The sequence below is a fragment of the Pan paniscus genome, chromosome 22, assembly GCF_029289425.2.
Source record: "Pan paniscus chromosome 22, NHGRI_mPanPan1-v2.0_pri, whole genome shotgun sequence".
Classification (NCBI taxonomy): domain Eukaryota; kingdom Metazoa; phylum Chordata; class Mammalia; order Primates; family Hominidae; genus Pan; species Pan paniscus.
The window spans coordinates 29,556,866-29,583,350 of NC_073271.2; the positions used below are offsets into that span (position 1 = coordinate 29,556,866).

General features: G+C 40.1%; 1 protein-coding gene across 9 annotated transcripts in view; it reads right to left on the reverse strand.

Annotated features, from left to right (window-relative positions):
• TMEM50B (transmembrane protein 50B) overlaps positions 1-26,485 on the reverse strand; it is a 57,627-nt gene that overhangs the window by 16,588 nt on the left and 14,554 nt on the right. For 7 of the 9 annotated variants that reach the window (XM_055105252.2, XM_063601304.1, XM_063601307.1 and 4 more), the window contains exons 2-7: positions 20,175-20,314; positions 18,395-18,507; positions 16,729-16,796; positions 11,797-11,889; positions 7,109-7,166; positions 174-2,256 (exon numbers count right to left, since the gene is read on the reverse strand). In XM_055105252.2, the coding sequence (XP_054961227.1) occupies positions 2,211-2,256; positions 7,109-7,166; positions 11,797-11,889; positions 16,729-16,796; positions 18,395-18,507; positions 20,175-20,273 (477 nt within the window). In that variant the 5' untranslated portion in view covers positions 20,274-20,314 and the 3' untranslated portion in view covers positions 174-2,210. Of the gene's footprint in view, positions 1-173; positions 2,257-7,108; positions 7,167-11,796; positions 11,890-16,728; positions 16,797-18,394; positions 18,508-20,174; positions 20,315-20,918; positions 21,073-26,485 lie in introns of all 9 variants that reach the window. The other 2 variants (XM_034947939.3, XM_055105253.2) reach the window with 1 other exon arrangement.

Here is a 26,485-nt window from a genome sequence, read left to right on the forward strand (position 1 = left end):
AGCTGAGACTACAGGTGACCCCCACCACGCCCGGCTAATTTTTTTGTATTTTTAGTACAGACAGGGTTTCACCATGTTAGCCAGGATGGTCTCGATCTCCTGACCTTGTGATCCGCCCACCTAGGCCTCCCAAAACATTTTTTTTTTAATTAACCAGACGTGATGACACGTACCTGTGGTCCCAGCTGCTTGGAAAGCGGAGGTAAGAGGATTGCTTGAGCTCCAGCATTTGAAGGTGCAGTGAGCTGTGGTTGCACTACTGCACTCCAGCCTAGGCAACAGAGTGAGATATTGTCTTTAAAAAAAAAAAAAAAAATTCATGGCAGAGTCAGAAATAGAAAAAAACAGCCACCATTTCCAGTCAGTCTTCAGGGAAACCTTCAATAACCCTCACATAAGCATTTTACAAATCTATTTCTTCTAATTTTATAAACATAACTGCATCTTTAATTGGGTGTACTTGAATAACTGAAAACTGAACAGCAAATCAATTTTTATGGTTCATTTTCTCCAACAAACAACAATATTAAACTGTATGAGAAGTAATATTTATTGCAACAGGTTATGAGGTGGAAACAAATAATTAGTCTTACAATTTGCTAGAAGCATGACAGAGCTTACTAACATTTTGAAGAAAAAACAGCAAAGAAAGAAGTCATCAAACAAGATGGTATCTTGACAAAGGCACAGCGCTCCACAACTGCTTCATACTCTGTGCACAAGAAATCCTCTCAGAGAGAGGAGAGGAGTGATGCCAAATGGGCTTACATTAGAGCCGTGGACACTACCACTGGTATTATTCATACAACCAAGGCTCTACAACACCCCTCTGGAGAAAAAGTGCAACACAAAATCTATGTAACAAAGGAAAGCAAAAGTAGCAATAAGGGCCCAGAGGAATACAAACAGTGCAAATACAGTACTGCAAACTCAGTAAAAGGAGTTTTTGATTGGAGTATGAACTTTCAAGTTGAAGATATATTTCACAGGAATATTCACCCAAAGCTTGAGAGCTAGAGCAAGGAGAGACTTGCAGTCGGTAACTGAGTAGATGAAACGCATAATTTTTCACTAGGTGATAATTCCCTTTGGGAAGAAGTGCTTTATCTTTAATTATTCCACTTTTTGTTAAATGGTTCATGCTTTTAAACTGCGATTGTCTCAAACTTGCTTGCTATTGAATTGTGTAACATCAGATAATGGCAAGTTGTCAAAAGATAACCCCAGTGGATAATTTAAGCTGCTTTTACGAGAAGCATGGTGCTGAGCTGCCTTACACAGTCTTTTTACAGTAACCATAAAAAACTGAGTTTATTTGATCATGTATTATCCCTTCTCACATAAAGTCATATTAGAGGAATTCTTTTTAAAATAAGCTTTCAAACTAGTCCTTTGGGCATTTAAAAAATCATTATATAAAAGTACACTTCTTCAATACATAAGAACAAATATTTTTTCTTTACCAAAAAAACCTCATTTTTAGGCCAAAATAAGTTACAACTTGCTGAAAACCTTTTATGGCTCAGTGCTCATTCCAGATATATGAAGCTATATTTTTTTGTACATCTTCAGAAATCAGAGATACTGAGAGTGGTCTTTCTTGAGAGGGAGTTTTCACTTTCTAGCCTGGGGGCAGGTTAGAGCGCAGTGGCGCAAACTCAGCTCACTGCAACCTCTGCCCCAGGGTTCAAGCGATCCTCCTGCCTCAGCCTCCCAGGTAGCTGGGATTACAGGCACCCACCACCATGCCTGGCTAATTTTTGTATTTTTAGTAGATGGGGTTTCGCCATGTTGGCCAGGCTGGTCTCAAACACTTGACCTCAAGCAATCGGCCCGCCTCGGCCTCCCAAAGTGCTGGGATTACAGGCATGAGCCACCGTGCCCAGCCAGAGAGACAAGAGTGGTTACTTCTAAAATGACAAGATGATGTAACCCTGGCTCAGGGAGTAGATCAAGTTCTAAATCTCAGGAATAAAAAACTGATACTCATTATCCAATTCATATAGTCTTGTATTATATACATATTAACAGTCTATGCAATGAAAAATAAAGAAATTTCATAAAACTATTTCAAAACTCAGAACATAAAAATGTAAAGAAACAAAACATTTAATGTACAATCTACTCCATTTGGCAATGTGTACTGAGAGATAAAAAACCTATCTACAAACAGAATATAACAAAAGGAAAATGTGACTTAAGAAGTGATCTCAGGTCCATAGCTCTTCGGTTCTTCCAAATTTGTAGATCAGAGTGCTAGAAAGATAGGAAAACAAATCATGAGGAAAAAACCGATGGAACAAGCAACACAGAATTCATTTTCTCAATATGCTTTGACAGGTACTTCACTGATTCCTATCAATTTTAAAAATTAAATTAGACATCATGGCAGTGTTGGTCTTAATTTGCTTATTTTGTAAAGCAGTCTGTTAACTACAATGGCTGAGCATAACTGTATTCTTTCTTAAAGCCTGGGAAGTTATTAACAGGCAACTTGTAAGGAAAAGAGACATTTCTCTATGACTCAGAAACAAAAAAATGAATCAATAAATCAAAAAAAAAGAGAGAGAGACCATTCTCATAGTGACAGGCATTAGGGCCATTTTATGTCTCCAGGAGCCTACCATATCTAAATTACAGTAACTGAAGCACCCTACAATAGACCATGCTGCAATTCTTCATTCCTTCAACAAATAATTATTGTGCACTGAAAACTAGCTACGTACCAAGCACCTAAGTGCTGGGGTGAGACTGAGTCCAGACAAACTTGCTCCCTAATGGAGCTAAGGGTCTAATAAGGAGACAATCAAATAAATATAAAATTCCAACTATAAAAAAATGCTATAAATGAGAGGTACACAGTATCCTCAGAGTGAAACATAAGGATCAGACCTAGTTAGAGAGGTCAGGAAAGGTTTTCCTGAGGAGTGGTGACTGAACTGAGATCCAAAAGAAGAGGGGGAATTATCTCGGCAAAGTGAGAGAGGATAAGGAGGCGGGAGCAGAGAGATGGGACACTTCAGGGCCATGAGTTGAGCTGTGGGCATACTAAATGTTTTGGATTTGAAATGTCAGCAACCCAAGAAGGGATGTGAAGTAGGAATCTGGATATACGGTTTAGGCCTGGAAAGGGACATCTGTGACTCACTGGCATATAAGCAATAATTGGAGTCCTAAGTACACATGAGTTCACCCAGAGACAGAAAAATAACAAGGAGTTTCTTAAGGCCAAGAACAGAGCTTTAAGAGACTTCAAAAGGTAGTAGGCAGGGAGTGGAGGATCAGCTTGCAAGGGAAACAGAGGAGTGACCAGAGACGTAAATAAAAGAGGTTGTACCCCAGAGCTTAGAACAGGTCCAGCACACAGGAAGCATACAGGCTGCCTGATAACTTGCCAGCCTCTGGGCAGAGCACATAGATGACACAGCTGTCAACTATGTCCACCTGAGCATACAAGGTTTCTGTTCATCCAATTGTCATTTAAGTGGATTCATCTACCACCACAAAGTGTTGAATCTGAACTTAAACTTAATCTCTAAGACTGCCTAAAATGTCTTCATAACAACTTATCATATCCCCAGAAGGCTGTCAGTCACATGTCTTTGACATATAAGACAGCAGAAACTGCCAAACATCTTTCAAAACCAGGAGTGTCAAGGCCACAAGGGGAAATCCAGGTAGAGCATGGTGGTCTGAGAGTGGGGGGAGACCACATGGCTAGAGTTTGCCATGCAGCGTACAGCCAGCCACACAGAGGGAACGCAGGAGATCTGCAGGGGGTGCTCCTTCAGTCTGTGGCTGAGTACTGATCAGTCTATACATAAGAGGAAACTACCCAAGGGAAGGAAAGAACCACTGGAAAGAACATGTCCCAGAGCTACCACAAGGCTGGAAGAGAGTTCATACTCTCACAAGTCGAGTAGAGAAACCTTGGAATACATGAAGCATCAGAGCGTGGAAACACTCAAAGGGTATGACTGCCTTAGTAGGGGGACAAATCAGTCCTGGGCTACAGCTGCTCTGGTCCTGCCTATAACAAAGCTTAAGAGACATAAAAGGATCAAATTGTTTCTGATTGTTTCTGAGTCACCTAACTGCATCCCAAAACAAAGCTTAAAAACATTTAAAGGACTAGCAAAGATCCAGTCCCAACAAATTGTATGCAAAGCACCAAATAAGGGAAAATAGGTCCAAAATGAAGAGTAAACAGAAGCAGAAAAAAATCAGTAGAAGCAGATGCAGAAATGACACAGACAATTGGACAAGGACCCTGAGATAGCTATAAATATACTCTGTGTGTTCAAGAAGGTGGAAGAGGGCATGAGCATGTTAAGGGAAGACATCAGAAATATTTTTAAAGACCCAATCAAGCTTCTAGAGAGAGAAAATACAATGTCTGAGATGAAAAAATCACTGGATGGCATAGATCAGACATTGTAGAAGTAGAGATTAATTTAATTCTTCAAAGTGACAATAGAGAGATTAATTTTATTTATTTATGTATTTATTTATTTTGAGATGAAGTCTCGCTCTGTTGCTCAGCAATGGTGTGATCTCAGCTCACTGCAACCTCAGCCTCCCAGGTTCAAGTGATTCTCTGGCCTCAGCCTTCCGAGTAGCTGGGATTCCAGGCATGCACCACCATGCCCAGCTAATGTCTGTATTTTTAGTAGAGATGAGGTTTCACCATGTTGGCCAGGCTGGTCTCAAACTCCTGACCTCAAGTGATCCACCCGCCTTGGCCTCCCAAAGTGTTGAGATTATAGGTGTGAGCCACCATGCCCAGCCGAGATTAATTTTAAAATGTAACAATAGAAACTATCCAAACTGAAACACAAAGAGGAAAAAAAAATCTGACCATTAGCAAGCTGTGAGACAACTTTGAGCAGCCTATTATAACCTGTAATTGAAATCCCAGAGGGAGGGTGGAGTGGACACAAAAAATGCTTGAAGAAATAATGGCTGAAAAGAATCTAGATTTATTGATGAACTATAAACCTACAGATCCAAGAAACTCAATATACACCAAGCAGAAGGAATATCAAGAAAACTAGACCACAGTACATTGTAATCAAATTACTTAAAACCAGTGACAAAAGCAAAGTTTTTCAAGGCTTAGAACTTACTTAATGATTTATGGGGGGTGGGGACAGAGGCAGATAAAATTTTATAAATATATACCTAAATATCCTCTGTTGACATTAAAAGACATTCATTCTAGGCTGGGCATGGTGGCTCACACCTGTAATCCTACCACTTTGGGAGGCTGAGGTGGGCAGATCACTTGAGGTCAGGAGTTCGAGACCGGCCTGGTCAACATGGCAAAACCCCATCTCTACTAAAAATACAAAAATTAGCTGGGTGTGGCAGTGCATGCCTGTAATCCCAGCTACTTGGGAGGCTGAGGCACGGAATTGCTTGAGCCTGGGAGGCAGAGGTTGCATTGAGCTGAGATTGCACCACTGCACATCAGCCTAGGCAACAGAGCGAGAATCCAGCTCAAAAAAAAAAAGAAGACATTCATTCTAAAAAGCATAGAATGGACTTCATTTTGGGGATATTTTAGAAGACTGCCCCTAAAAAATACTTTTAATATTGGTTTATTTTTCCACTTACTTTAACTTTTCTTAAAAGGGCATTCAGAAAACAGAATTTCCCAACAGGTTTTGTATATAATATGCATACCATGTATTAATTATTATTGTTATTTTGATATGGAGTCTTGCTCTGTCACCCAAGCTGAAATGCAGTGGCACTATCTCGACTCACTCCAACCCCCGTCTCCCGGGTTCAAGTGATTCTCCTGCCTCAGCCTTCCAAGTAGCTGGGATTACAGGCACACACCACCATGCCCGACTAATTTTTGTATTTTTATTAGAGATGGGGTTTCACCATGTTGGCCAGGCTGGTCTCGAACCCCTGACCTCAGGTGATCCACCCACTTCAGCCTCCCAAAGTGCTGGGATTACAGACATGAGCCACCACACCTGGCTGGCCACTAGGTATTCTGGTTTTTCCTTTTTTCTTCATAAAGGTACTTTACCTGTTGTTAATTTTTTTTTTTCCAAAAGGCTAGTCAAGTGAAACAATGGATCTGATAGGGTTTTTTAATAAGACACAGGCTATGGAAGCAGCAGTCTGGATTCAAATCCAGGCTTCTCATTTACTAGCTAGGCATCCTAAAGCAAGCTCTAAACTTTATTTCCTCATCTATAAAATGGGAATAACACTGGGTGTGGTGGCTATAATCCCAGCACTTTGGGAGGCTGAGGCAGGCAAATCGTCTGAGCTCAGGAGTTCGAGACCACTCTGGGCAATATGGTGAAACCTCGTCTCTACTAAAATACAAAAAATTAGCTGGGTGTGGTGATGTGCACCTGTAGTCCCACCTACTCGGGAGGCTGAGGCATGGGAATCGCTTGAGTCCCGAGGCGGAGGCTGCAGTGAGCCGAGATTGTTCCACTGCACTACAGCTTGGGCTACAGGGTGAGACTCCATCGCAATAAATAAATAAATAAATAAATAAATAAATAAATAAAATGGGAATAACACCTGACATATATTTAAAATAATTAAATGCATTATTTTATTTTATTTTGGTCTCACTCTATTGCCCAGGCTGGAGTACAGTGGTGCAGCCTTGCCTCACTGCAGCCTCAACCTCCTCAGCTCAAGCAATTCTCCCACCTCAGCCTCTTGAGTAGCTGGCACTGTACACCACCACAACCAGATAATTTTTATATTTTTTTATAGAGACAGGGTTTTGCCATGTTGCCCAGGCTGGTCTTAAACTCCTAGACTTAAGCAATCCACCCACTTCAGCCTCCCAAAGTGCTGGGATTACAGGCATGAGCCACAGCACTTGGCCTAAATGTGAATTCAAAGGGTAAAATATATAAAGGATCCAGCTAAAGTCTTGATACACAGCAAGACCCCTAGTTAAAAGACCTGTCTGCTCTTACGTAACAGTGGAATTCTCACCTTTTAAAAGAAGTTCTATCATTGTAACCAATCTATGGGATTTATATGTGTTCCACATATATGCTGCCTTAATTAAGTTGACATTTCTGTAAATGTTACAGGAGTGGTTAAAAATTAGGCAACTTACCTAAAAAATATAAGTGCATTTTGAAAAAACACAGCTAGTCCCGGATAAACATCAGTATCTACATACATAAAGTAAAACAGATTAGACGGTTATATAGGCAAACAGCAGTAATAAAGTATCAGTGCCATTCATAATGATACATTTTGTATATTACAACATACTGCTATTATTCATTAACTCTAAGACGTCTATAATGAAACTGAAAGACGAAAATGCCAATTTAATTCCCCCAAAGCAAAGGACTGCTCTTACTCTGGATAAAAGTCAATGAACTTACAAAGTTTTCTTTTAGTCAAAGTAATTGCTGGTTCTAGCTATATCAAAACTGCTGAGGAAGCAGTAACTTGCTCCTTTGCCTCCTATGGCCAAAATTGAAATGCAAAATCGTAAAAACATACAAAATAAATTCTTGACTTTTAAACAGTCCGTTAATTTATTTTCTTTCATGAATTCAAGAGGTTTTTTGTGTTTGTTTTTAAAGAAATGGGGCCTCACTATATTGCCCAGACTGGAGTGCAGCAGCTACTGACAGGCACAATCATTGCAAACTACAGCCCAAACTCCTGGGCTCAAGTGATCCTCCTGCCTCAGCGTCCCAAGTGGCTGGGACTACAGGCACACACCACAATGCCTGGCTCTCAATCCAGGAGTTTTATTATGCAAATATGTCAGATATAAATAACACAGTTAGAATTTATCATCATTCTCTTTCACTGAATCTATCCTGGAGGAAATGGTTACTATCTTTATAGGAAAAGAAAAGAAACAAAATGGAAACTACTTAAATTTTTGTGGATTATTAACTTTTGTAAAACTACAAATGTTGATTAAAAAATACTGGAGAAGATGAAGAAACTGGTTCAATTCTGAGCTCTTGATATCATAGCAAACAATACAGCAGCATGGTTAAGAGCTCCAAGTTTGAGCCAGACCCAGGTTTGAATCCTATCTATACCAATGACTAACTGTATGACCTTGGGCAAATTATTTAACCTCAGCATATCTTCATTTCCTCACCTGTAAAATGGGCATTGTAATAGCACCTACTCCAGAGTGTAAGAATTAGATGAGTGGCTCTATATAGTGCTTAGAACAGTATCTAGCCTATAAAGTAATATATAAAGGTTAGCTATTACTATGAATATTAATAGTTCAAGCAAATCTGTACAGTAAAAGATTTGAAACATGGCCTAGAAATGCTCTCTGAAATAAAGTCATATTCACTTTACAAATAGAAAAGTATATTTAGGCCGGGCGTGGTGACTCACGCTTGTAATCCCAGTACTTTGGGAGGCCGAGGCGGGTAGATCACTTGAGGTCAGGAGTTTGAGACCAGCCTGGCCAACACGGGGAAACCCTGTCTCTACTAAAAATACAAAATTAGCCAGGTGTGGTGGTGGATGGCTGTAATCCCAGCTACTTGGGAGACTGAGACAGGAGAATCACTTGAACCCAGGAGGCAGAGGTTGCCGTGGGCCAAGACTGCACCACTGCACTCTAGCCTGGACGACAGGGCGAAACTCCATCTTAAAAAAAAAAAAAGAAAAGTATATTTAAATGAGTAATGCTGTTGAAATAGAAAGATGAAATTCACAATCAAGAAATTTATCAATATTTACTAGTTCTTTAAATATTAAGATACAATTGGCCGGGAGCGGTGGTTCATGCCTGTAATCCCAACACTTTGGGAGGCCAAGGTGGGTAGATTGTCTGAGATCAGGACTTCAAGACCAGCTTGGCCAACATGGTGAAACCCTGTCTCTACTAAAAATACAAAAAATTAGCCGGGAGTCGTGGCAGGCGGCTATAATCCCAGCTATTCGGGAAGCTGAGGCAGGAGAATCGCTTGAACCCGGGAGGCAGAGGTTGCAGTGAGCCGAGACTGTGCCATTGCACTCCAGCCTGGGTGACAAGAGTGAAACTCCAACTCAAAAAAAAAAAAAAAAAATACACTCAACAATAGTACAGCCTTTACAAACAATATTTCCCTACATACCTTACAGAAATGGCAATTTATTCCTATTTTCACTATACAAACTGTAAAGCTCATGGATCACTTCAACTGCTAAAGTAAATAAGCAGGAAGCCATTAACCTGAGGCTATCTCCCTACTCTGAGTTCCTGTGTGACCCCAACCCACCCCCCGGAACCTAACTTACGTAAACGAACTGAAACCTAGGGTTATATTTTTTAATAAATAGCTGAATTTTAGTCAATCACAAACAGCTAAGCTTTAGCCAATCCCAAGCAGCCAACTGATGAGACCATGCACAAATAAGACAAACATACAGCTACAGACAATCTAAAAATTTCTTCTTTGCCTTGTGTTCAGCCTACAGCTGCTCATACTGCTGGGTGAAGCTCTCCGAACCTCTTCTTGGTTTGCTCAAATTGCTAATTTATCTAAAGTTTTTCTTTAACATAACTACGGAGACCTTTTAAGAAAATCAGTGACAGCAGCCCACCCTTCTTACAGTCAGGGATAAAATGAGTTTAAAACACACTTTCCGGCTGGGCACAGTGGCTCACGCCTGTAATACCAGCACTTTGGGAGGCTGAGGTGGGTGGATCACCTGAGGTCAGGAATTCGAGACCAGCCTGACCAATATGGTGAAACCCCATCTCTACTAAAAATACAAAAATTATCTGGGCGTGGTGGCATGCACCTGCAGTCCCAGCTACTTAGGAGGCTGAGAAAGGAGAATTGCTTGAACCTGGGAGGCAGAGGTTGTAGTGAGCCGAGATCACGCCACTGCACTCCAGCCTGGGCGACAGAGCAAGGTTCTGTCTCAAAAAAACACTTTCCTATAAGATTCCATGTGTATGAAATAGATACAGACAGAAAGTACATTAGTGGCTGCCTAGGGCTAGGGGAAGGAGTAATGAGGAGTGACTGCTAATGAGTATGGCAGTGATAAAAATATTCTCAAATTGGATTGTGATGATGGTAGCATAATTCTGTGAAAATACTAAAAACACTGAACTGCATATTTTAAATGGCTGAATTATATGGTATGCAAATTATATCTCAATGAAGCTATCTTTAAAAAAGCATTTTCCTTCAGATATGCTTCATACCAGAATTATGTGCTCTAGTAGTATTTTTAATTAACTAAAAAACACATTTTAGATACAGTTGGTGACCAATGTTATTTAAGCCAACCACTGTCCTCTTGTAATCTGACTTATTTTGTACCAAGTGAAAGACAAAAGAAAAAGTATTCCAAAGATCTTATACTGATCAAACTATGAGACTTAAATGATACTATCAAAAGTATTCAAAAACCAGCTGTGAGTCAGGACAAGGAGATGTGACAGTTAAGCAAAGAAGGCTGACAAAGAGATTCCAGAGGTAGAGGAGTCAGAGGATGAATAAATTGCGTTCTCTGAAACTGACTCCTGTCTTAGGAGCAAAGGAAGAGGGCCAGTGAAACAGTCTTCCGACGCGTCCAGAGACATTTCTGAAACTGGGTTCTATTTTTCATCACTACCGTGAATGAAAAGCTATGGCACCTGGCAGAGCCAGAGATTTCAGCATGGTGTAATAAGTGCTCATCCCACTCCATCAGCTGTTTCTGTATGAAGAGTATACATATGTGTTCAGTCTTGCCCTTAAAAAACTCCCCCTGTACCCGTGACTTAAAAATTACAGGATTGGCTGGGCATGGTGGCTCACACCTGTAATCCCAGCACTTTGGGAGACCAAGATGGGTGGATCACTTGAGGTCAGGAGTTTGAGACCAGCCTGGCCAACATGGTGAAACCCTGTCTCTACTAAGAAAACACAAAAATTAGCTGCGTGTGGTGGCGTGCACCTGTAATCCCAGCTACTTGGGAGGCTGAGACAGGCAAATTACTTGAACCTGTGAGGCGGAGGTTGCAGTGAGCCGAGATCACACCACTGCACTCCATCCTGGGTGACAGAGCGAGACTCCGTCTCAAAAAAAAAAAAAAAAAAAATTACAGGATTAGGTTGCAGAGAGAAGGTGTTAATGAAACGAAAGATTATCTACTGGCAATCCATAGATTATCAAATAAGGGGTCTATACCCCTTATCTGAAATCCCTGGGGCAAGATATATTTTGGGAATCAGAATTCTTCAGGTTTAAGAACAGTAAGGGAAAGCACATATACTACATAGCACCGCCAGCTGGGTATAGACAAGCACATCCTATAATCTAATATATCTATTTTCATTCCTACAATAAAACATTTGAATACTTACACTAAATGGGATAAAGAAAATAGTGAGCTCCATGTCAGTTTAGGTCAGGTTTTGCTGCCAGACTAGTTATAAATAACTTGATTTTCAGCATTTTGTGGATTTTAGAATTGTATATAAGGGAGTGTACACCTGTACTGGTTTCTCACTTTTTCTACTGCAACTCCCAGTAAATGGGCCTCTAGCATAAAATCCTGGCTGTCTAAGGTAAGGAAGGAAAGCAGAAAGTCTGGAGACAGCTGAGAGGTACCAGCTTTGTCAGTGGCTTGGATTTCCTAACCAGGGCTATCCTACTGCACTAAGTGTTCCCATTGACAAGTTTTATTAAACTCATGTATCTTCACACAGAGTAGTATCTTCAATCTAAGTGAACAATTATACTAAATTGTACTCAAGGTAGAGTAAGCGAAATATAAAAGACATATCTGAATCTCTCCTATAAAATAAAAGGAGAATATATACTTACTTTGGGTAACATATGCACCAAAAAGAATCCACATGGAAGCAATAAGTGACCCAAACATCAACATGAAACCAATGAAAAGCCAAACTCGAGCACCTGTGTAGAGAAGAGGCTTTATGATTTTGTTCATTTTTGCAGCTCTGTAACGTCTTAGGAATACATAATACTAGGAGCCCTGTTAGCCTAGTATATATTACGCATATCAAAGATAGTCATATATTTATATAAATCTGCTGTAAGTTAAATGAATGATGATTTAAAAAAAAAAAAAAAACTAAAAGAAGTTAAACCATACATGGAAAAGGAAAAAAAGGAAGTTACCTTTTTACTGACTAGAGAAACGAATGCCCTAATTAAAAAATTACACTGTTGTATATATTACCAAAATAATTGCTCTATTAAAAGTAGCATATGTAATCTGGATAGCCATCGCCACATAGGAATGAGAGACTTCAAATGAAGAAGGACTAATATGTCCCTTTTTAATCAATGGTAAGCTTCTATAATCACACCATTATTCAATATGGTACAAATAACGGCCATTCTTTAGGAGTATATTCAGGCTTTTTTATTGCTGAGGCAGCCAGTCTGTACCACATATTCATGAAAACTTCAAAATCAGAAGTAACTCTTCAACCCTGTTTTGAACAAAATTCTAGATCTCGATAATGTAAATCATCTGGACACTTGAGTAGATTCAACATATTTTTAGGAAAGCAGGTTAATACTTGCACCAGATCCTGTTCACAGGTATACTGACAGCCCCATCAACCTCTGGAAGGGGAAGAAAGCTCCACTGAAGTAAAAATAAAATCCTAGCCAATTTCCATAACAGAAAACTAAATTTGCCTCAGCTGCAAATATTTTGTTACCAGGGAAAAGATTCATTTTAGACACCAGATAAGGAAGAAGCACCGATCAAAGTTCATAATGGTTAGAACAGCTGATAGCTGAGAGAAATAGGTCTCTATATTATCTAAATTTTATTACAATACTAAGCAGATCTCCAGAAATAAACAGTAATGTTTAGTTCTTTGGAGAAATACAATCTCTAAATTATATTCAATCATAGCTTTTATCTAACGTGAATAAAAGGAACTATTAAAAATCCTTAAAGGCGGGGCATGGTAGCTCACACCTGTAATCCTAGAAATTTGGGAGGCCAAGGTGGGCGAATTGCCTGAGCTCAGGAGTTCGAGACCAGCCTGGGCAACATGGTAAAACCCTATCTCTACTAAAAGAAAAAAAAATCAGTCGGGCTTGGTGGCGGGTGCCTGTAGTCCCAGCTATTCAAGAGGCTGAGCAAGAGAATTGCTTGAACCTGAGAGGCAGAGGTTGCAGTGAGCCGAGATCATGCCACTGCACTCTAGCCTGCACAACAAAGCAAAACTGTTTCAAAAAAAATAAAAAAAAAATCCTTACAATTATTTTCCATCATGTCCTTTATTTATGGCTATATACATTAAACTTTCTAATAGAATTAAACAAGAAAAAAATTTCTCTTGTAAAGTATGTCTGAGGGCATATTAACAAAAAGAGAAAAAAAAGAAAAAGAAGTATGCTTTTGTTTAGCAAAAAAATAAAACTATAACATTTTCTCTTGTTTGCTTTGGCTACAAGGAAGCTCTGAGTTAAGGTTAATGAACAATTAAAAGCATCCATCTTGTCCCAGGTTCTAAGTACAATGATCATTTTTCTACCTAGTTCCTGTTCTTTTTTATAGTTTTATTATTTAGCTGTTTCATTTATAGTATATTTATTATTTTGATACTTTCCTATTAATTCCTCCGGGAACTAAATAGAGATAGTTTACAGATAAACCACTTAAGCAGTACAAAAGCTTAAGAGTAGCAATACCTGGGCATGACTATAAGACAGTTTGTCCTTAATTTTTGAAACACTAGACAGAAATTGCACTATATGCACAATATAAAAATATAAACTGTACTGTTAATTTTAATAGAATAGGGACTATCATAGAATAAAATATAATAATTACTTAGGGTAAAAACGACGGGCTTGGGAACCAGACAGACCAAAGACAAATACAGGTTCCACTTTTAAGCTAAAAAACTTTGGATAAGTTACAGTGAAACTTCCTATAAAAAACAGATAATAGTGGCCAGGCACAGTGGCTTACACCAGTAATCCCAACTACTCTGGAGGCTGAGAGTGGAGGACTGCTTGAGCCCAGGAGTTCAAGGCTTTTCTGCGACATGATCATGCCACTGCACTCTAGCCTGGGCGACAGAGCAAGACCTCGTCTCAAAAAAAGATAATAGTAACATAATTCACAGCAATGTCCGTGGAATATTCTTGAAAGAAAAATGATGGAGTACATTATTGTATGCTCTACATACAACATCTTCACTTGCTAATATATATTTTTTCTTTACCTTCCCTCATTCCTGACATTACTGCTGAGGCTGACATACAGGATATGATGAAAAATAAGCGCGATCGCATGCGCATACACACACATATTGTGCACTTTAAACTTAGGCTCATCTGTCATTTGTCATTATACCCTCTCGCAAATTCTCCATGGATTCCAGTAGAAGTGAGGTTACAAAATCTACATCAGCATTTAAAGCATCAGGTAGAAGGCTGGGCATGGTGGTTCATGCCTGTAATCCCAGCACTTTGGGAGGCCAAGGCGGGTGCATCACCTGAGGTCAGGAGTTTGAGAACAGCCTGGCCAACATGGTGAAACCCAGTCTCTACCAAAAATACAAAAACTAGCCAGGCGTGGTGGCAGGCACCTGTAATCCCAGCTACTCAGGAGGCTGAGGCAGAAGAATTGCTTGAGCCTGGGAGGCGGAGGATGCAATGAGCTGAGATCGCACCACTGCACTCCAGTCTGGGTGACAGAGCGAGACTCCACCTCAAACAAAATAAATACAAAATTTAAAAAATAAAACATCAAATAGAAAAGAAAGCTAAGCTCTTCAAAGCTGCTTTATTTGGTTTAAAAGGCTATGATACTTACTATATGATCCCATTTATATGAAATCATAGAAAAGGCAAAGCAACCATCATAGAAAGTAGATCAGTAGTGGCCAGGAGGTGAGGGGAAGAGTATTAACTATAAAAAGGGGTATGAGGGAACTTTTTGGGGCAATGGAAATGTTCTGTATCATGATTGTAGTGGTAGTTACACAACTGTAACTGTACACATTTGATCAAGCTCATCAAATTGTACATTTTAAATTGGTGGATTCTGGCCAGGAGTGGTGGCTCATGCCTGCAATCCCAGCACTTTGGGAGGCTGATAGCTTGAGGCCAGGTGGATAGCTTGAGGCCAGGAGATCAAGACCAGCCTGAACAACGTGGTAAAACCCTGTCTCTACAAAAAATAAATAAATTAGCTGGGCGCAGCAGCATGTGCCTATAATCACAGCTACTTGAGAAACTGAGGCAGGAGGATCACTCGAGCCCAGGCTGTTGAGGCTGCAGTGAGCCAAGATCATGCCACTGCACTCCAGCCTGGGTGGCAGAGTGAGACTCCCTCTCAAAAAAAATTAATAAAATAATAAATACATTAGTGAATTTTATTATACTTAAATTATATTCAATTAAGCTGACAAAAAGAAAAAATATACACATGGTACCAAACCAGACAAAGTGACCAAATGGTTCTAGATGGGAAACAAGCCCAGCATAGCGGCTAAAAGCATGGGCTCTGGAGCCAGACTGTCCGTGTTCAATCCTGGCTCCACCACTTACTTGCTCTGTGACTTTGGACACATTATGTAAGCCCACTGTACCTTAATTTCTTCATATTATAATGTAAATTTTTTTTTTTTTTTTTTTTTTGAGACGGAGTTTCACTCTTGTTGCCCAGGCTGGAGTCCAATGACGTGATCTCGGCTCACCGCAACCTCTGCCTCCCGGGTTCAAGCGATTCTCTTGCCTCAGCCTCCCAAGTAGCTGGGACTACAGAAGTGTGTCACCATGCCTGGCTAATTTTGTATATTTTTTAGTAGAGACGGGGTTTCTCCATGTTGGCAGGGCTGGTCTCGAACTCCCGACCTTAGGCGTTCCACCCGTCTCAGCCTCCCAAACTGCTGGGATTACAGGCGTGAGCCACTGCGCCCGGCCGTAAATGTTTAAAAAACACAATTGGGCCGGGCTCGGTGGCTCACTCCTGTAATCCCAGCACTTTGGGAGGCCAAGGTGGGTGGATCACCTGAGGTCGGGAGTTCGAGACCAGCGTGATCAACATGTAGAAACCCCATCTCTACTAAAACTACAAAATTAGCCAAGCATGGTGGCGCATGCCTGAAATCCCAGCTCTCGGGAGGGTGAGGCAGGAGAATTGCTTGAACCCAGGGGGTGGAGGTTGTGGTGAGCCAAAAACCCACCACTGCACTCCAGCCCGGGAAAGAAAAGCTAAACTCCGTCTCAAAAAAAAAAAAAAAAAATTGGATGACAATTCAAATGAATTCAAACTATAAAAACTAATTTATGTGTAGACAAATAGCATCTTTCTTCTGAACAATTTTGTTGCAGTCTGTGGGTGGCTACTCAGGTGATCAGAAGTGAATGTAAAGACACTGTAGTCCTAGGTTTGATCCCCTAATGTGTTCATTACTTTCCTGTTAATAATCATAGTCAGCCATCTTGTAAGTAACATTATTAGTCAACAATTGGGATAATAATAAATCCATCATTAGCACTGGAGTCCAAGATCCATTTGAATAGCAACATTTTTTATCTATATCATGGGCAGTGTAACATGACAAAAACAGTAACTTCTAGCAATAACTTACTTTCTTAAGGATTTGAATAACACTAAAACTTTGTTTTAAAGCAAATAAAAAATATTCTATATAATCATTACCAGTCCTGAATAAAGACTCACAAGAGAGGCTTTTTTTCTGGTGACAAATTTCTATTTTGTCAACACACATTAACAGCTCAAAGTATCTTTACCTGTTCTTCCTAAACAGCCGCTTTCATAGCTATCACCTCTCACCTGAGCATTGGATACAGCATTTATCCTAGAACGGTACAAAATCATCAAATGAATTTCAGTATTCGCTGTTAAAATACTCAAATATTTATATAACACTTAGACGGAAAACAGATTATTTCATAACTAAAATCAATATCTGAATAATTTAACATATCTTTTAACCTAATAAAAATGCTAGTTGATAGAAATGTTACATTAGTCTTATTTTCATAAAGTACACCCAGAAAACACATTTATTTTAAGAGATTTCTATCACTTCTCTCCAGAGATTATACAAGAGGGACCAGTTTTCTGGTTTCTTTGTCTATTTCACATTTATACATGAATGACTCAGTGCTATCCCATTTCAAGGTTCTCATTATTATCAAGAGTTAAACAGTTTCTCTTTGTGTTAAAAGTCAAGTGATTTTCTATGATCCATTTCTTAAGCTCAGAGAAAATGTAGCTTATGTATAATATGCCCACTTTATTCAGCTTCCCCTTCCATTTTTGTTAGAGCAAGGTACATTAATTAGTAACAGGAATTTCCTTTTTTTAGAAGCCACAATGGATATAAGTAGTTCCATTTTCCAAAATATACCCTTTTTAAAACTCCTGGCCAGGTGCAGTGGCTCACACCTGTAATCCCAGCACTTTGAGAGTCCACAGCAGGCAAATCACGAGGTCAGGAGTTCAAGACCAGCCTGGCAAACATGGTGGAACCCCGTCTCTACTAAAAATACAAAAAATTAGCTGGGCGTAGTGGCAGGCACCTGTAATCCCAGCTACTTGGGAGGCTGAGGCAAGGGAATCACTTGAACCTGGGAGGCAGAGGTTGCAGTGAGCCAAGATCACGCCAGTGTGGTCCAGCCCAAACAACAGAGTAAGACTCTGTCTCAAAAACAAAAAAACCTCCTGACGGTATAAGGAAATGATGTAATCTTAATGTTTAATATTTTTTAATTGTTAAAAGACATCCATAAAAAGCTTCCAAGCTTTTTTATGAAATGAGGTAACATAAACTTAAAAATAATTTAATAAAAACAAAAGCCACAAACAAATCTCTTTTGAGGCCAATCTTGCCTTTTCCTCAAACACTGGCAAACACAGTCAAGTAGCACATTAAAAAAAATAATAATAATACTGCAAGGTAAAAGTTGAGTGTACTACAACACCTACGGATGATTTACTACTAAAAAATGCAGAAACGTAACATGTTTCATGAAATCTCAGAGCCATCAGTTTTAAGATACACCATTAATTTTTAATACTGACAAGAAATAAAAATGTTATCAATTATAATTCTAAGATACCACTGACTGTAAGATGCATCCTGATATTCAGAGGTATTAAAATGCGAAAAAGTAGATCTTGCAACTGACAAAATATGTAACTGACCAGATTTAAAAATATGAGGAAAAAAAAATCACAAGATAATTGTTATAGGTGCTAAAAAGATATATGACCAAATCCAACACTCATTCTTGGTTAAAAAAAATCGTAATAAAATGGGAATTATGTATGTATCATGTTAAAAAATAGTCTATCAAATAAATTAAAAAGTTATTCAAGAAAGCACTGCACATTAACAGGAAAGTATTTTTAGAAAAATCACCTTGAATAGAGAATTATCTTCATACTTACATGAAGAAAGCCAATGTGGAAAATACACCACATGTGTGAAAGGCATGGTTCAACTGTTCTGGCTTAGGATACACCACAGCTGCATCAATCATTATCCACCAGCCTGTAAAAAACTTAAAACACAGCCCAAGTCACTGAAACATTAAAACTCTTGCTAGCACAATACCTGCTTTTTAACATTCCTTTTGCCCTACAGATCATATAAATGGGCCAGGTGCAGAGGCTCACGCCTGTAATCCCAGCACTTTGGGAGGCCAAGGCAGGTGGATCACTTGAGGTCAGGAGTTCAAGCCTGGTCATCATGGTAAAACCTCATCTCTTCTAAAAATACAAGGCCGGGCGCAGTGGCTGACATCTGTAATCCCAGCACTTTGGGAGGCCAACACGGGCAAATCACCTGAGGTCAGGAGTTTGAGACCAGTCTGGTCAACATGGTGAAACCTCGTTTCTACTAAAAGTACAAAAATTAGCTGGGCATGGTGGCAGGCACCTGTAATCCCAGCTACTCGGGAGGCTGAGGCAGGAGAATCGCTTAAACCCAGGAGGTGGAGGCTGCAATGAGCTGAGATCATGCCACTGCACTCCAGCCTGGACGACAGAACGAGACTCTGTCTCAAAAATATTCAATACAAATACAAAAATTAGTTGGGCATGGTGGCATGTGCCTCTAATCCTAGCTACTTGGGAGGCTGAGGCACAAGAATTGCTTGAACCTGGGAAGTCAGAGGCGGAGACTGCAGTGAGCAGACTGCTTCACAATTATCGTTAGTTCTTGCTCTGCTTCATTTCATTTTGTTTTTCTATTGGACTTTAGGTGTAGAACTGTACATTGAAAGAGATGAATTTTTAAAATATAAACAGATAAAGAAATTTGCTTCCAAAAAATGCTGTGGGAGCCAGGAATGGTAGTATGAACCTGTAGTCCCAGCTACCTGGGAGACTGAGGCAGGAAGATTGCTTGAGACCATGAATTTGAAGCTGTAGTATACTACGACCACATCTGTAAATAGCAACTGTACTCTAGTAGCTGTACAACATAGCAAGACCTCGTCTCTTTAAAAAAAAAAAAAAAAAGTGCGGACAGAGAGTAGTTGATGGAATTATAAACCAAGATAGGTCCTGATTTTGGGGTGTTGTTTTTTTTTTTAAGCTGGATGATAGATACATGGGATAAAGGAGGTGATGGAATCTTTATACCTTTCTCTCTGCTTTTGTTTTATGCCTGTCATTTTCAATTAAAGTTAAAAAAAATGATGGAAAGAAAATTAATAGTTTCCTTCACAAATGTCTTCCTCTGATGCTCCCCTGATGTTGCAGCTGGGGAAACAGAGATGGTATTTCTTCCCTAGAGCCGCTGCAGGGCTTCAGTTCTAATGGAGCCTAAGGTTGTTACTATTATCTGCAGAGTACTGTCACTGTTGTCTGACCTTCAATAAGTCACAACAATAATTTTGGGTTACATCAAATTCTGAGCCTTTAAGGATCTTAAAGTACTTATATATATGTTGTATCAGTAAGTGAAAAATGCTATTGCCTATAATAATTATATTATCACTGGAACTGAAGAAAAGATATTAAGTACACATTTACAAAGTCAAAATGAATCCAGGGCCTACCATATTCTGCTTGGCAATAGTATCTAGAACTCTGATAATCATCTATACAAAACAGCAGTGAAATAAATAGTTCTGGAAAGCCATTCTCAGTTCAAAGGAACCGGCATTAATTTCCAGGGCAAAAGGTAAGGGATACATGTCACCAACCAGTCTTTCTCACTTACCAATATACCTGCGACAACAGATGCCACAGCATTTCTTCTCTCACTCCAGTCAATACATTCACATTCTGGCCAACGAAAATTATCTAGGAAGCCTGCCATTTTTACTTCTTAAGCATAAATTTTTCATTAAATGCTGTATCCTACAAACAGAAAGACAAAAACTAATCAACCTAAGAAAATGTTTTCTAAAAGTAAAATACCTTACTCCTTTCTTAAAGCTTTACACACAACTTTACTTTAGGTCCTATTCTACTATAGTTAAGAAAAATTCAATACTTCAACAAGTACCTAATTGAGATGTATAGAGGACTACGCTAGGACCCAAGGGGGAGCTTGCTATTTGATAAATGAGCACTATGGTTTTAAACCATGTCTAGGAGCTAGGTGCCACGGTGGTTCACACCTGTAATTCCAGCACTTTGGGAGGCCAAAGTGGGCAGATCACTTGAGGCCAGGAGTTCGAGACCAGCCTGGCCAATATTATGAAACCTTATCTCTACTAAAAATACAAAAAATTAACTGGGCGTGGTGGCACATGCCTGTAATCACAGCTACTCAGGAGGCTGAGGCACAAGAATTGCTTGAACCTGGAAGGCAGAGATTGCAGTGCAAGATTATGCCACTGCACTCCAGCCTGGGCAACAGAACAAGACTCTGTCCAAAAATAAATAAATAAATGAAATAAATTAAACATATCTAAAATATTTGACACTTCTTCCATTGAGAGGTAGATTTATGTCCTACCTTTGAATTTGGGTTAACAATAAAGACTAGTTGACCAGTAGAGTAGAGGAAGTGATGCTATGTAACTTCTGCCATGCCACTTCCAAGATCAGGTCACAGAAGGCAATGGAGCATCTGCCTGGTTCTCTGGAACACTAATGCTCGGGCTACCATGCTGTAAGGAGACCATTTATAGGTGTTCTGACCCACAGTTACAGTTGAGGTCCCAGCTAACAGCTAGTATTAACTGCCAGACATGAGTAAAGACACTTTTAGGTAACTGCTATCCAGCTATAGCACCATCCCAAAAGTATGAGCCTTCCCAGGTAAGGCACCAGATATATGGAGCAGAGATACATCATCCTGGCTATGCCCCTTCCAAATTCCTGACCCATAAAATCTAATAAACATAACAAAATGACTGTTTTAAGCCACAGGGTTTTGGCATTAATCTGTAACGCAGTAAGACATAACTGGAAGAAGGAGAAAAATCATGTGCCTAAATAACTATAGGAGTGTAGCATACTATTTTTAAAAACAAAGATATTATGTAAACATGAAATGTTTCAAGGCCACCATAAATTCTAGAAAGAAATAAATAAAAAAAATTGAAAGCACTGGACAGGGCTGAAAAACAGGCAGAAATTGAAAGAAACTTCATCCTTGAAAGAAAGAAAACACAGCCAGATGCGTGGTGGCTCATGCCTATAATCCCAGCACTTCGGGAGGCTGAGGCGGGTGGATCATTTGAAGTCACGAGTTCATGACCAGCCTGGCCAACATGGTGAAATCCCGTCTCTACTAAAAATACAAAAATCTGAGGCAGGAGAATCGCTTGAACCCGGGAGGTGAAGGTTGCAGTAAGCCAAGATTGTGCCACTGCACTCTAGCCTGGGAGACAAAGCGAGACTCTGTCTCAAAAAAAAAAAAAAAAAAAAATCGGCTGGGCTCGGTGGCTTACGCCTGTAATCCCAGCACTTTGGGAGGCCAAGGCAGGCGGATCACGAAGTCAGGAGATAGAGACCATCCTGGCTAACACGGTGAAACCCCGTCTGTACTAAAAATACAAAAAAAAAAAATTAGCTGGGCATGATGGCAGGCACCTGTAGTCCCAGCTACTCGGGAGGCTGAGGCAGGAGAACGGCATGAACCTGGGAGGCGGGGCTTGCAGTGAGCCACTGCCCTCCAGCCTGGGCAACAGAGAAAGACTCCATCTCAAAAAAGAAAAAAAATCAGCCAGTCATGGTAGCATGCACCTGTAATCCCAGCTACTCAGGAGGCCGAAATAGGAGAATCATTTGATCCCAGGAGGCAGAGGTTGGGGTGAGCCAAGATCACACCACTGCACTCCAGCCTGGGCAACAGAGTGAGACTCCCTCTCAAAGAAAAAAAAGAAAGAAAACACAGTAAGTGGGATCAGCTGTTCCCCTTAGGAACCCCATTAAACTCCCATTCCCAGCCCAGGGAGTCCCCTTGGCACAAAGTGGCCACAGTGGCAGCAAAAAGCCACAGTCTTCTTGGCTTGAGATGCCAGAAGATGGGAGTTCAGGACCACCATAACAGCTGGAAATTGAAGGGGGACATCTCAGAAAGGAGTAAGTCACAAAGAGAGCCCCAAAAACTTTAACATAAGGGAGACATTTTGGAATTTTCATTCCACCAAGTCAGGGAGGATCAGTAGACACCTTGGGGACATATCCTAACAAAATATAAAACCAAGTCTCCACAATTTCAAGGTGATCAGCCAATATTTTAACTGCCTATTACAACAAAAAGCAATACTTTTCAGATGAAGATAACAAAATTGACTCATATTATTCACAACGTCCAATATATACTAAAAAAATTACTAGACATGCAAAGAACCAGGAAAATGTGATCTATTTTTAAGGAGGAAAAAGAACAGTCAATAGAAATAAATCCCAAAATGACTCAGATATTGAAATTAGCAGACAAGGACTTTAAAGCACCCATTATAAAAATCATATTCAAGGACTTACAGGAAAACATGGTCAAAATAACTGAACCAATGGAGAATCTTAGTAGAGAAAAGGAAACCATTTTTTAAAAAAAGAATCAGGAGCCAATGTGATGGCTTGCACCTGTAATCCCAGCTACTCAGAAGGTCGAGGCAGGAAGATTGCTTGAGGCCAGGACTTCAAGCCCAGCCCAGGCAACATAGCAAGACCCTGTCTCTAAAAAATAAATTAAAATGTAAAAAGATTCAAATGAAAATTCTAGGGGCTGGGTGCAGTGGCTCATGCCTGTAATCCCAGCACTTTGGGAGGCTGAGGCAGGCGGATCACGAGGTCAGGAGATCGAGACCATCCTGGCTAACATGGTGAAACCCCGTCTCTACTAAAAATACAAAAAATTAGCCAGGCATGGTGGCAGGCGCCTGTAGTCCCAGCTACTCAGGAGGCTGAGGCAGGAGAATGGCGAGAACGCGGGAGGTGGAGCTTGCAGTGAGCCGAGATGGCACCACTGCACTCCAGCCTGGGCAACAGAGCAAGACTCCCCTAAAAAAAAAAGAAAGAAAGAAAGAAAGAAAATTCTAGAACTGCAAATTACAATGTTTGAATTTAAAAATTAAATGGGCCGGGCAGGATGGCTCACACCTGTAATCCCAGCACTTTGGGAGGCCGAGGCGGGCGGATCACGAGGTCAAGAGATCGAGACCATCCTGGCCAACATGGTGAAACCCCGTCTCCACTAAAAATACAAAAATTTAGCTGGGCATGGTAGCAGGCACCTGTAATCCTAGCTACTCAGGAGGCTAAGGCAGTGGAATTGCCTGAACCCAGGAGGCGGAGGTTGCAGTGAGCCAAGATTGCACCACTGCACTCCAGTCAGGCAACAGAGCAAGATTCCATCTAAAAATAAATAAATAAATAATTAACTAAATGAACTTAATCGCAGATTAGATACAGTAGAAGAAAAGGACAGTAAACTTAAACATCAAAAGAAATTATCCAATTTAGAGACCTGAGGAACAATACTAAGTGGTCTAAAATATATGTAATTAAAGTTCCCAGAAGAAGAAAAGACAGAATGAGAAAGAAAAAAATTTTGAAAAAAATAATAGATGGGCTGGGCACGGTGGCTCACACCTGTAATCCCAGCACTTTGGGAGGCTGAGGCGGGTGGATCACCTGAGGTCAGGAGTTCGAGACCAGCCTGGCCAACATGGTGAAACCCCGTCACTACTAAAAATACAAAACTGGGTGTGATGGCGCATGCCTGTAATCCCAGCTACTTGGGAGGCTGAGGCAGGAGGATCACTTGAACCTGGGAGGCGGAGGTTGCAGTGAGCCAAGATCACACCATTCATTGCATTCCAGCCTGGGAAACAAGAACAAAACTCCATCTCAAAAAAAAAAAAAAAAGAATAAATGAAAATTTCTCAAATTTGGTGAAAAATATTAACTTACAAATCCAAAAAGCTCAGCAAACTCCAAGGAGGATAAATACAAAGAAAACATCATAATCAAACTGCTGAAAACCAGAGATACAGAGAAACTCTTGAAACAGTCTTATGGGGAAAAAAAATCAATACAACATATACAGAGATAGAATAGGAACGATGGCTGACTTCTAACCAGAACAAAGGATACTAGAAGACACAGGAATGACACTGTTAATAACGCTTTAAGACAAAAAAAATCAGGCCAGGTGTGGTGGCTCATGCCTGTAATCCCAACACTTTGGAGACTGCGGTGAGCAGACTGCTTTGAGGCCAGGAGTTCAAGACCAGCCTGGGCAACATGGAGAAACCCCATCTCTAATAAAAATACAAAAATTAGCTGGGCATAGTGGCCCTTACCTGTAGACCCAGCTACTCAGGAGGCTGAGGCACAGGAATCACTTGAACCCAGGAGCTGGAGGTTGCAGTGAGCCGAGATCGCACCACTGCACTCCAGCCTGGGCAAAAAAGTGAGACTCTGTCTCGGAAGAAAAAAAAAAAAAAAAAAACTCAATCCCAAATTCTATACCCAGCAAAAATATTCTCCAAAAATGAGGATAGCCAAGCATGGTGGTGTGCACTTGTAGTCTCAGCTACTCAGGAGGCTGAGATGGAAGGATCACTTGTGCCCAGAAGTTCGAGGTTACAGTGAGCTATGACAGGTGACACAGTGAGACCTTGTCTCAAAAAAAAAAAAAAAAAAAAGGTGACAGCAATTCTACTCCTATCTACCCAAGAGAAATGAAAATATATCTTCACAATAACTTGTTCATAGCAGCATTATTCGTAATTGCCACAGAGTGGAAGCAACCAAACATACATCAACGAATGGATAAATAAAACATAGCACATCCATACAAAGGAATACAAATTCAGCAACAAAAAGGAAAGAGGTTCCTACTGATAGATGCTACATGAACGAACCTCAACAACTGACTAAGTAAAAGACAGAAGACCATATATTGTATGATTCCATTTACAGGAAACATCCAGAATAGGCAAATCTATAGACATAAAGCGGATTAGTGGCTGTCTAGGGATGGGGAGAAGAAAGATACAAAGTGACTGCAAAAGGCTACAAGATTCTAAAACTAGATTGTGGCAATGACTGCACAGCTCCGTAAATACTAAAAATCATTCGACTGTACACTTAAAACAGGTGAATGTTACAGTATATATACGTATCTCAACAAAGCTGTGTTTTTTGGGGGGCAGGGGAGGGGGTTGTTGTTGTTTTTTTTAAGAGAGACAGGGTTTCACCCAGTTGTCCAAGCTGGTCTTAAACTCCTGAACTCAAGCGATCTGCCTGCCTCAGCCTCCCAAAATGCTGAGATTACAGGTGTGCACCACCATTCCCAGCCAGTTTTCTTTTTTTTAATAAGAGTAAAATAATGGTACTTCCAGGTAAACAAAAATTGAGATAATTCATCACCAAACCTGCGCTAAGAAAGAAATGCTAAAGGGAATTCTTCAAGCTGAAAGGAATGATACCCGATGAAACTGAGACCTACAAGAAAAACTGAAGAGGCCAGGTGCAATGGCTAACACTTGTAATCCCAGCACTTTGGGAGGCCAAGGTGGGTGGATTACCTGAGGTCAGGAGTTCAAAACCAGCCTGGTGAAACCCTGTCTCTACTAAAAATACAAAACCAAGCTGGGCGTGGTGGTGGATGCCTGTAATCCCACCTATTCAGGAGGCTGAGGCAGGAGAATCACTTGGACCCGGGAGGCAGAGGTTGCAGTGAGCCAAGATCGTGCCATTGCACTCCAGCCTGGGCAACAGGAGCGAAACTCCGTCACCAAAAAAAAAAAAAAAAAAAAAAAAAAAAAAAGACAACAATTTAAAGCAAAAATTAGAACACTGTAGAGAATGTCCACAAAGATAAATTTCTTTCTAAACAGTATGTCAGTTGTTTTCAAATAATATCATTAAATATGGTTTTAGGTAAAATACCTCTAAATTTAAAGTAGTGAGTCCAATTGTTAATCTGAAAAAAGCACAATAAATATATTACAGAAGGTCCAAACACTGAAAACACAGACTGGGAGACAATATTTACAAAATGATTATCTGGCAAAGGACTTGTCCTTGCATATATAAAGAACTCCTAAACATTAATAATAA